Source organism: Haliaeetus albicilla, chromosome Z (genome assembly GCF_947461875.1).
Source record: "Haliaeetus albicilla chromosome Z, bHalAlb1.1, whole genome shotgun sequence".
In the NCBI taxonomy this organism is placed as follows: domain Eukaryota; kingdom Metazoa; phylum Chordata; class Aves; order Accipitriformes; family Accipitridae; genus Haliaeetus; species Haliaeetus albicilla.
Window position 1 is genome coordinate 71,785,068 of NC_091516.1, and position 11,502 is coordinate 71,796,569.

At 43.1% G+C, this 11,502-nt stretch overlaps 1 protein-coding gene across 7 annotated transcripts; it reads left to right on the top strand.

Annotated features, from left to right (window-relative positions):
- Positions 1–177: 177 nt before the first annotated feature.
- SLC25A51 (solute carrier family 25 member 51) lies at positions 178–6,761 on the top strand. Of its 7 annotated transcripts, none has more exons than XM_069777652.1 (3): positions 178–315; positions 640–873; positions 4,043–6,761. In XM_069777652.1, the coding sequence occupies exon 3, from the start codon at positions 4,082–4,084 to the stop codon at positions 4,955–4,957; it is 876 nt and encodes a 291-aa protein (XP_069633753.1). In that variant the 5' UTR covers positions 178–315; positions 640–873; positions 4,043–4,081; the 3' UTR covers positions 4,958–6,761. The 7 variants fall into 7 exon arrangements, 6 of the variants coding, with proteins under 6 accessions (XP_069633753.1, XP_069633751.1, XP_069633750.1 ...); XR_011323470.1 differs by lacking the exon at positions 178–315 and having other exon boundaries at positions 641–911; positions 4,043–5,052; positions 5,835–6,761; XM_069777650.1 differs by lacking the exon at positions 640–873 and having other exon boundaries at positions 187–315.
- Positions 6,762–11,502: the final 4,741 nt, after the last annotated feature.

Genomic DNA, 11,502 nt, shown 5'->3' on the forward strand with positions numbered 1-11,502 from the left:
TGTGCCCCGCGCCGCTGCCTGATGGTTGGGTTGGGTTGGGTTGGGGCGGGGCGGGGCGGGGCCGGCGCCACCCCCGCCCCCCCCTCCCCCTGGGTCACGTGAAGGAGTAGAGCCAACGCTTCTCGTCGCTTTCCTCCTCCGCCACTTAAGCGTCAGCGTCTTGCGTCAGGCGGCGTGGCTGCGTCAGGCGCCGGCGCGCGTACGGCGGTCAGGTCGCTGAGGCCGGGCCGGGCCGGGCCGGACCGGAGCGGGCCCGGCCGCGCCACCGGCGGAGGTTCCTATTTCATCCCGCCGCTGCCATGGCAACGGTGGCAGGTGCGTCCTGAGGTGGGACACGCCGCCCGCGTCCCAGGCTCCGCTCCGGTTGGTCTCGGCGGGGCCCGGCCCGGCGGTCCAGCGAGCGCGGTTCCACCGGGAACGGGCCGCAACCATCGCCCCGCCGGCCTGACCTTGGGTGTGCGGGCCCGGCCCGGCCCGCTGGGGCCGGGGAGCGGAGCAGCGCTCCCGGTCCAGGCCCGGGAGGGCGCCGGGCTGCCGGCCGCCCCGCCGCGGCGGGGGCGGGTGTTTTCCCCAGCCGGTTCCCGGCCCCGGCCTCCCCGATGGCGCTTCGCTGACTCGTGTTTGGCTGTTTGCTTTCAGGTCGCCTGGTGCCGTTCCCCGGAGGGGCTGCGATCGCTCCTGAGGGTCTCCGGCAGTCCGGCACCGCGGCCGGGCGGCCCTGCCAGCTTCACGGGGAACATTGAGGTCTTCCTCGGCGTCTCTAGGCCGGTGGGTTTTCCCGGGCGGCTGCACGAGTCTCGAACGTGCTGCACGTCCTTCGGGAAGTGCTCCGGTGCTTCCAGTGGGTTGTTGGTGGTGAGGAGCCACGGGCTGGTGAGCCCCGAGTTGGGAATCTGGTGTTTGTTACAGTGGTAGGTGATCGGCTGGGGAGACGAATGAACGAATCCGTAAACCTTCCATATTACCTGACACAGCTGCGTGTCTTCAGGGTCTGGCTGATCGTTTAGGGTGAATATTTCACGTAGTTGATGGTGAAAGAGTGTGAGTTTGTAGTGTTACTCCGATTTACTGATTGAATGAGTGTTCAGTTCCCAAAGTAATCTTAAACTGTGATTGGGCCAGGAGGACTTTGTAGTTAGCACGCTCATTCCACAGCCATCAGGATGATGGGAAGCACCGCTATCTCTTACCAGTATTAGAAATACAGAAATATAATGCAATGTCAGATAGCAAATGTCCTTTCTTTATTCTTTCCCTTGCATTTCTCAGACCTACTGGGTCACATGCCAGCATTTTGAAGGTCATGGTCATTTAGACAGGTAAACGGGTTGAAATCCTTCTTTAGAAGCACTAGATGCACATACCACAAGATGGTGGCGGTGGCAGGCACCTGATTTGGTATCAGGCAGGCACTTGGATCAGGGAATGCGATGTCAAAAAGGATCACATGTGCTCCCTTGCCCAGAGCACTCCGAAATCGGCTCCTGGGTTGAAGGGAACTTCTGTGTATAAATGGGATGTTGCAGCAGCTTCAGTATGTATAGGCAATGCCATTGATCCAACACTTCTACTGTTTTTTGAGAACTGCTTCTTTTATGTTAAATTCAAACGAAGTGCCTGCTGTGCTTTAGTACTTGTAGGTGGCACAGGCCTTACAGATTGTGTCTGAAAGCAAGGGTTCTGTCGTAAACGCTTCTGGGAGGACTTGCTGTGCCTGGCTCTTGCAAGTTCCCAACTCAGAAGCATGATGTCTTCCTTACATGAGGATCGCTGTAGGCTTCAACACTTCCTGACTGGACAGATACAACAGTTATGGCAAAAGGAGCATGTAGCTTCTGAAACTGAACTAAAGGTCTCTTTTTTTTTTTTAAATTGTTTTTATTGTATTTCTTTATGAGTTTCTTTTGAGGGAAAAATATGGTTTGGCCACAGGCAGCTGTCACCCATATGAATGACACCATATATATGAATCATCTGCTTAACAGTGTTGTCTCTGGTGAGACTCTTCCACACTGTGTTAGTTCAATTAGCATGACCCACTGTGCCCTGGCTAAGAGTGGCATATCTACAGATGTGGCTTTTTTAGTATATGCAAGTAGAACTACAATAATCTGAATTAATACACCAAACTGCTGCATATATGAAGTGGTGTATAAGCCATCTAATATGAATCCCTGTCTCTGCTTTTAATTCTCATATTGACAGAAACACTTCATCTTTGTAAATTATTTAGATGACATTTTCACTTGCCAGACCTTAAAGGATTAAATAGGGGGAAAGCCAATCCAGGTATATACATGTTTTGTTTTAAAAATAAATTGTATACTTGGTCAAAATAATCTGTCAGGTTGCTTTGAGCAATCCAGCTTGTTTCTGTACAGCCTCTGCCACGTGTCCTATACATAACAGCCTGTAGTGGCTGCACCTTGAGAAACATGCTCCTCATGCCAAGCAGGGGCACTAGCCCCAAATACCATTTTGAAATCGTGTATCTCATGCATGTTGCTGGTAGGGAGTATCTGAAGTTCACAAACCACCACCAGCCTCACTTGGTTGGTACTGACTTAACTCAAGCTGTGCTGTAATGGAAGTTAGGATTCAGACCACCTGCAAAACCAGCTTTTTACAATTTTTGAATAAGCAACCCCATTTTAAATGATGAACAGGTGTTGCCTGGTAATGATTACTTCAGTACTTCCCTGCTTTATTTGGTGGAACTGTCTCTGTTTATGTGTCCTTAAGGACCTCAGATCTAGCCTAGCTCAAGGTCTGAACTTCTTGATAGAACATGAAAATCAAGTGTGGGTTCAAGATGCTTTCTTTCTCTACAGATGAGGCTGCAGGTTAATTAACTGTTAGAAGCGTTCTTGTAGATTAATTTAAGCCTGTGATTGCAATTGCATACTAGTTTTGGTTGGGATAGAGTTAATTTTCTTCATAGTCGCTTGTACAGGTCTGTGTTTTGGATTTGTGATGAAAACAGTGTTGGTAACACAGGGATGTCTTAGCTACTCCTACGCAGTGCTTGCAGAGTGCCCTGGGATGTTCTGCTCCTCGCTGTGCTCGGCCAGGGAACAGGCTGGGGGTGCATAAAGAGTTGGGAGGGGACACAGCTGGGACAGCTGACCCAAACTGACCCAAGGGTTTTCCAGACCATATGATGTCATGCTTAGCAATAAAACTGGAGGCAGCGGCGGGTGGAGGTTGGCAGAGGGGCAGCTGTTCAGGGACTGCCTGGGCATCAGTCAGTTGGTGGTGAGCAATTGTTTTCATTTGCATTGCTTGTTTTTCTTGGGTTTTATTTCCCTCTCTCTCTGTTGTGTTTTTCTCCTTACAAATTTTTTTTAAAAGTTTCTTTTTAATTATTAAACTGTTTTTTATCTCAACACACAAGTTTCTTTCTCACTTTTACCCTTCCAATTCTCCCTGCCACCCCACCGGCACAAGGGGGAGAGCGAGAGAGTGGTGGTGTAGTGCTTAGTTGCTGGACGGGTTAAACCATGACAAATTATTATTTAAATTATCTGCTGTGTTCTGCCACAGGGAAGGATGGAGTGGAATGATCAGAATTTCTAATGCTACTGCATGTATTTTATTTAATTTTTTATTTCTTTTTTTCTTAGACTCTTTTCTGTCCCCACCACCACTGTCCCGGTGATGTGTATTTTACTAGTGTGAGAGTAGACCTGTCACTGAATTCCATGGCACAGTAAATGGGGAAATCTAATGTGTAAGCTTCCTCTTGTCAGCTGTAATGTAGCACTTGAGGAGTCCATATCTCAATTTCCTTCCCAATTTATTTCTATTTTAATTTAAAACTATACAGAAAGGAAAAACTGCCACTTTTTCAGGTCTCTGAGACTTGAGTAGAAAAGAGTGCAACATCCATCAGATCTGGCATTTGTTGCTTTTCTCCTTTGAATTATATGAGGATTTCTCAGGTGTAAGATACCAGGTGTGTTTAAATAATCTGCTAATGTGAAAAAAGCTGCAGGGTCACTTGCAGCTCTGCTCATGTTCGTTCTTTCCTTTTTTGATGTAGGGAAGGAGAACTGAGATATACTGCAGTAAGAAAAACAGTATGATGGATTCAGAAGGTTCTGCCCCAACGAATTCAAAGGAATATCTAAGCAATGATATAACGGCTACCTCTGGTAAACATTATCTTTGTGGCTACTGTGCGGCCTTCACAAATATAGCAGTCACTTTTCCCATCCAGAAGGTCCTCTTTCGACAGCAGTTGTACGGTTTGAAAACAAAAGATGCAGTACATCAGCTGCAGAAGGACGGAATTCGAAATCTCTATCGTGGCATTCTTCCCCCATTAATGCAGAAAACGACAACGTTGGCACTAATGTTTGGCTTGTATGAAGATTTCTCCTCCCTGCTCCTTAGCCACACAAGTGCTCCTGAACTCCTCACTCGCAGCATGGCAGCAGTGCTTGCAGGGACCACAGAAGCTATTCTTACACCTTTTGAGCGAGTTCAGACTTTGCTTCAGGACTACAAACACCACGATAAATTTACAAACACTTACCAGGCTTTCAAGGTACTCAAAGTCTATGGGATGAGAGAATATTACCGGGGATTGGTGCCTATTCTGCTCCGAAATGGACCCAGCAATGCACTCTTCTTTGGCCTACGGGGACCTATCAAACAGTGTCTGCCTGAAGCAACTTCTTACAGCGCTCATTTGGTCAATGACTTCATCTGTGGAGGGCTCTTGGGTGCCATGCTAGGATTCTTGTTTTTCCCAGTGAATGTTGTAAAAACTCGCATGCAAGCTCAAATTGGTGGTGAATTTCAATCCTTCTCAAAAGTTTTCGTGAAGATCTGGCTGGAACGTGATAGAAAACTGATCCACCTTTTCAGAGGAGCCCATCTGAATTACCATCGTTCTGTCCTGTCCTGGGGCATAATCAATGCAACCTACGAATTCTTGCTAAAGCTGTTATGAAAACCACTATCTTCCTTCGGCTCGTCTGTTCATTTGAGTATTGGCATGTATGATGTCACTTAATCCCAGGGAACAGTGCCTGCGTAATGTGAAAGGTAATTAGTCTTGGCCTTCAATATTTATGGGGTGAATGGTGATGCATCTAAACCTTTGTGCAATTAAGATGACCTTTTTGAAGTATTTTTGCTGGGAAGTGAGTTTACCCATAATGGAGCTACTAGACAAACACAAGGTTTAAAAAAAAAAAACCAAACCAAACAAAAAAAAAAAACCAAACCCAACACTTACATTAGTCCAGAGGCTTATTCTGTATCACTCCCAAAATTTCTTAACGCTCCGCGATGGAATGTGCTCCACTGTCCACATTGTAGAACATGAAAATCAAGGAGGGGCTGATGAAAATTGATTCCCTTGCCTGATAAACTTCAAAATCTGTATTTAAGAACTGCATTTTCAAATGTTTTAGGGTCTTAAGTACTCCTTATTGTTTAAAGCTAAAAGGACACATCCAGATGAGGATGACTGAAGTTCAGAACTTCAAGCTTCAACTAAGCCTACGCAGACTATTCTGCCAGCCATTTTGATGCTTGGCTTTAAGATGAACATTTCATTCAGCAGTGTAAGAGTGGTTACTAAATGTTTAACTTCAGTTGAAGCTGACTCCAGTTCAAAGTGGGATCTCTGTGTATATGTACATATGTGCCTTCATGTGAAAAGGGAAAAGTGGAAGGAATGAAAGAGCAAATTTACTAAAGCTTTAAAGTGTCCTTCCTTGTTAAAAAAACACTTACTTGCAAGCATGGGAGTTTGTTCTGCTTTTTTTTTTTCTTTTTCTTTTTTTTCTTTTTTGCATTGCTGCTTTTTCTGTTGCTTACAGCTATGGGGCCAGAAAGAAGATGGCCCTTTCTGTAATGCTCATGAAATAGTTCAGCTTCCTGCAGCTGTGAAAGTAGTTCACAAACACAGCTCTCTTCTACTGAGGTATCTTGTCTTTTACAAATTACTTCTCTTTCATTTGTGCTGTGGAATAATGGATCACAACGAGATATTTTTACCTGAAACTTGGACTTCTGCCTACTTGATGTGTACTCTTAATAGTGCTGTGTGGCAGAATTGTACAGCAACACCAACAAGAGGAGGTTTCTGGGTATTACCCACTTCGGTGGAGGTCTGTAAGTGTGGCAGAGATGACAACCAAAGATGATCTTAGAAGCAGTTAGGTAGGAAAGATACAGCATTTGGAGACGTTTAAGGAATTCTGTAGGTGAGTATTGAAAAAGACTTGCAGAAATACAAAGTATTGTGTGTCTTACAGACTTGGGAGTTGAGAGATACAAGACTTCAGGCCTTAGAGAAAGGGACAGAAGAGCAAGCATGACCATAAACCAGGTGAGGGTCTTAACAAAAAGCATTTGATTCTTTTGGGGGACTTTTTATTTTATGAAACTATATATAAAAAACCAAAATATTTTGGATGATGGGGGCAGGAAAGCTTTCAGAAACTGTCTGAATTGGTCTTTTCCTAAGTTTTGGAGTAGCTATTACTTTGCATTTGAGTTTTTCACTAGCTAAACTGTCCTCAAATATTGGTCCCAATCAGTGTGTTATAAACATAATATAGACCCTAGCTTCACAGTCCAAAATGGCCAGGCACATGTGAGTGTTCTTGTATCTGAATGTTGTGATTATCTGCATTTAAATAAAATGTTTACTGTTACTGTCTGTTACTGGCAGAATCTGATTTTCACCAGTGTACTGTTTTTTGTAATCACTCCTTGATGGAATAAAAAAAATTTGCATCCTCTTTCTCTGTGGAAGATATTATATATTTCTCTAATGTTGGGAAATCTGAAGCATTGAGGGTAAGAGTTTAACATAAGCCTGCCACTAACTGGTGATTGGCATTACTGTAGCAAAAAGGGGAAAGTAGAGTCCTGGTCTGTTGCTGTCTCTGCTTATGTGGCATGGTTAGATGGAGTGCACTGCAGGTCTGTCATGACAGAACTATGCTCAAGTATAATATTTGCTTTGCTTTATAACCACTGATGGTTTTACAACACAATCTAAAAAATTGTATGCTTAACAAATTACAGATGTTTTAGGTGTAAGAGGACAGATACACATAATCAGTGAAGAGAACTGTGTTTTGGCACACAAGTTACTGTGAGATGGAATAGGTAGTTTGCTAAACAGGATGTGTTGCCAGTCTGGGAACAAGAGGGCACAGAAGGAGTTGTGATGCTTCAACTAACGTGAAAACAGCTCTGTTCAGGCAAGTTTCAAGATTGTTTCCAGGCTTAACAAATTTGACTATAAGAAGACTGCCTCAACCCCATACTTAACGCAGTTGCAATTTAAGAACACAAATGATACTGGGCAAGGATCAGGAAAGAGTAGATCTTCAAACCAAGCGCTAGGTAGCAGTGTTTCTATGTGTTGTCTTGTTTGCTGGGCAGGGTTACTATGGGTAGCATGAAGGAGAAAGTCTATGAGAGAGAACTGACCTTGGCTTATCTTCCCTGGCTGGTTAGCACCCTTTTCTGTGGGATAGCTCAGAAGTGGGATCCTCAGCCTTTTGTTGCCTTGTCTCAACACTGTGTCGCTACTAAACCAGGACATTGCCAGGCTTCAGTTGCTGCCTTCTCTGAAAACATGCAGCTGGGATTCTTAGTCAGGTTTGACCAACCTCTAAAGCAGAATTTTAAAAATGACTGCTGGTGTCTCAGTTGATTTTCTTGTGTACTACAACAATCATTTCCAGCTAAAGGGAATGGGAATGTCTCCAACAACATTAATGGGAATACTGCTGAAAGACTAATAGAGCTAGACTTTGGGTAATTACTTTGAGCAAAGGATAGCAATATTGCAAAATACTGCTTTGTGGTTTTTGAGGCATATTTCTATTCCAGAGACCTTGTAGTACCCCAGGTATTTAAGTTTGGCCAGTTCTTAGCTGTTTGCAGTGGGAGGTGGGGAAGAACACAAGTTTTTGCATAGGAAAGTAAACTAATAAGAAGGCAACAGCTCTTGGTAGTTCTGAACTGACAGCTGGAAAAGGCAGGAGGCTCCAGTAACAGCTCTGAGAAATAAACATCACATGTCAGTCAGGCTGTGATAGTCCAGTTAGGGGTTTTTTTTTCCTCATAGAAACTAATGCCATCAAATTTCTAACAACTAGAGAGACAGCTTTCCCCTTGTTTATTATGCACTGTGTAGTGTGGGGGTGAGAGAAAGCCACAAGTGCTGACAAGCCTAAATAGCATTTTTGCAGCATCAGGATAGGTAAACTGTATATAGCATGTTATTTTAGACAGGGTACAGACTGTTTACCACTGACTGCTCAGGTGGTCTGCATCAAACAGGGCTGTTGTATGGATAAGAGGTTCAGAGTCAAATTTTGAATCTTAGCTCATTTTCTGGAAAAACTTGATGGAAAAGCTGAGTCTGATGCACAAGCTTGAGAACTGCAGCAGCTGAGTGTTACCCCCTTGACAGCAAAGCTAGGACAATAAAGTGTGCTCATTTCCTCAGCTGCTTAGCTTGTATTCCTTTACCCCAACTCAAATCCACCTTCTGATTTAAACCCAGATGTCATGCTGCTCCTGCACATGTTGAGGCCTCATTTACAGGAAACACAACAGCAGATAACCAAGTGACATGCACAACATGCCCCAAGCATGCAGTGCCCCATTAACTGTGACATTCATCTGCACCTCAGGTAATGCTGAAACAGAATTTGGCTTTGTGCAGGTGCTGTTTTCAGTGTGCTTAATAGTAACTGGCTTCACTACAGCCCAGACCTTTGCAAGTGGAAGTGTAACAGGGCAGAATGTCACTCTTGGTACAGGCAACCCACAACCCTCTACCACAGACACAGCTATCCAGGGCAGAGCAGGCAGGATAGTTTTCAGTTTCAGGCTGTTCCCTGGGGGCAGAGAGTTGCCTGCTCACCACTGCAAGACTCCTTCAGCAAAATTTTACAGGAACAGCAATCCTGCCTTCAAGGGTTTGCTGTGTAACCAAAAGGAGCTCTCTACCCCAGAGGTACTGTCTCAGGCAATGGAATGGTTAATTCTACTGTGTTTGTAATTATCATACTACATCCAACATCTGTCCTGCTTTCTAGGCTTCATGAGCGAGCTGCTGCTTCTCACAAGCGTGCTTGATGGTAAGGACAGTACCCAAGAAACCTATGAAGGGAAGGAGACTTGCATAGAGAGGTTGTTTACCTCTAAGCACTGGGTTTTTTTCCCCTCTCAGTTGTAGGGAGGCAAGAACCAGTGAGCATTACAGAACAGAGCTCAGTGTAAGATAAATACATTAAAATAGATTTTAATTCACTGAATTATTAAATGTTTAATTTATTATGCAAGCAAGAGAAACTGTCCACAAATAGTAAGTTACTGTACGGCTGTAAGTACAATATTTTCAGAGCAGTTCCGATACTTTCGATACTGTATTAAAAGGCTACAATTTTTACTATGAAATCTCAGGTATTTCAAAATACTCTACATGCAGAATTTGTTCTTGTATTAAAAACCTTATACTTAACTGAAGATACTTAGTGCTTAAGAAAATGCACCTTTGACTAAGATCAGGAATGAGAAGTTTCTTTTTCCTGCAGGACAAAAATATTATGGGCTGTTGACTTTTTACTCCCAACTTTTTAGAATCTTGTAAACTAGATTTTTTTAAAGTTTTCATTTGGCAAGTATATTTCTTTTTTATGAGTTCACATTTCGTAGAGCAACAGACCCATGGTTTACAGTATCGGGACCTCTTCCACATCAGTGTTACTCAAATTAAAAAAAAAAAACCAAACAAACCAACAACAACAAACAAACACACCCCCTCCCCCCCCGCCAAAATCAACCAACCCACCCCCCACCCACCCTCCCAACCCCAGAAAAACCTGATGTTTACATTCTAATTCTGGTAGTAGGCAAACTGTCCTTACCAAGACTCCAAGAGTGCAAACAAACGTGTGTCTGTCTGTATCACTGTGCTTTTCTTCCTATCCCCAATAGTTCTGTTTGGACATTACATTTTTCCCTGAACTACCCATGTTTGACAAGTGGACTGATGCCCCATGGCTGTATATATACTGAAATACACACACACACACACACACACACTCCTCATACAGAGAAAGTACATATACATGAATGTCATTGTATAATTCCATTAATAGATTCTCTCCCCCTCCCCACAAATGTCTAACAGTGCTGCAGTGATTTAAAGACTGACCTCTAATGGAATACTCAGAAAATGCATTTACTCCCACAATATACAGCCACTGGACTATTACAAAAGTATTACTAGCTTCAAACACTAGTTTGGTTCCTGTAGACACTGCTATACATTGACATTCCTATAGAGATCTTAATTATGCAGTTTATCTGCTTCTGCTGGTCAGCCATGCTGTGAATGGAGGAATTCTTTTACTACAGAAGTTAATGGATATGAAACCATGCATTTAAAAAACATATTGCATGCTTTACAATCAAATGGAGAGCTCTATTTTCAGTAGAAATACTGTAAAATTTACCAAGTGATATAACACTTGAGTGGTCAAAAGTAAACCATTTAAAGAAACCTCTGGTATAAGCCACTACCATACTTTGCTGTTAGTGCAGTCTTTCATCTACCATTTGAAACATTTTCTTGTATTTGTTCAGACAGTTTTATATAGCTCTAGAAGGTTAAGAATTAATCTTTTCAAACGTAACAGTAAGATAAACTTTTTTTTTTTTTACTATCTAGAAATAATCCAAAGCTCACCCACAAATTACTTCATAGTTCAATAAGGCAAGGTAATACCATTCAGAAAGACAACCGAAAATCACTCCTTCCACCAAGATGCAACTGCAAGGCGTATCAGTTACAAACTATTGAATAGTGTTTCAGTAAGCGTTACGTGAACTTCATAGGTAAAATAGATTAACTTTCATTGAAAATTTCCAAGTATTGCTGAAAAGGAGTAATCAAATCATCAAAATCTAGGATTACCTACTTATTCTAATTCAAAATTATTACAAATGTAATCAGAAGAACTAAGTAACATTTCTACAGCATATATGGACAGAATCCATCTTAATATGCATCTGCCAGACTTGCTACAAAAACATCAATGTTGTCATCAAACCGCTTAACCAGGTCAACTTTTAGCATCAGTCCTACACTCTTGCTCAGTGGCCCTGGTTTCCAGGGCTGGGCAGGGCTGGTCAACCCACCGCTCTCAGTGCTGTGCATTGCAGGTAGTATCTAGATGCGATGACATGTGTCACTTTGGAGTAACAGTTTTTTATACAGGAAAGTTAGTGTCCAATGCTTCAGAACAATACTCTTGTAAAAAACAGCGTATCATGAGGTAGAATTAAAAAAGTAACACTCAGTGCACATTAACAGGCACAGAATTAAAGTCATAAGCAATCTACCAGTTCAAGGAATTTCTGACAAGAAAAAACAAAACCAGCCATGAAAACAAACGGAACTGCTTCTTCGCCTCCAAAAGCAACACAGTTCAAGCCTATGAGAACAGTAAG

What these genes read in the sequence shown, in the direction of transcription:
- SLC25A51 (XM_069777653.1), top strand. Translation starts at nt 3,166, where the DNA reads ATGCTTAGCAATAAAACTGGAGGCAGCGGCGGGTGGAGGTTGGCAGAG. An exon ending in TGGGCATCAGTCAGTTGGTG is followed by an intron (nt 3,256 to 4,042) that starts GTGAGCAATTGT and finishes TTTTTGATGTAG; the next exon opens with GGAAGGAGAACTGAGATATA.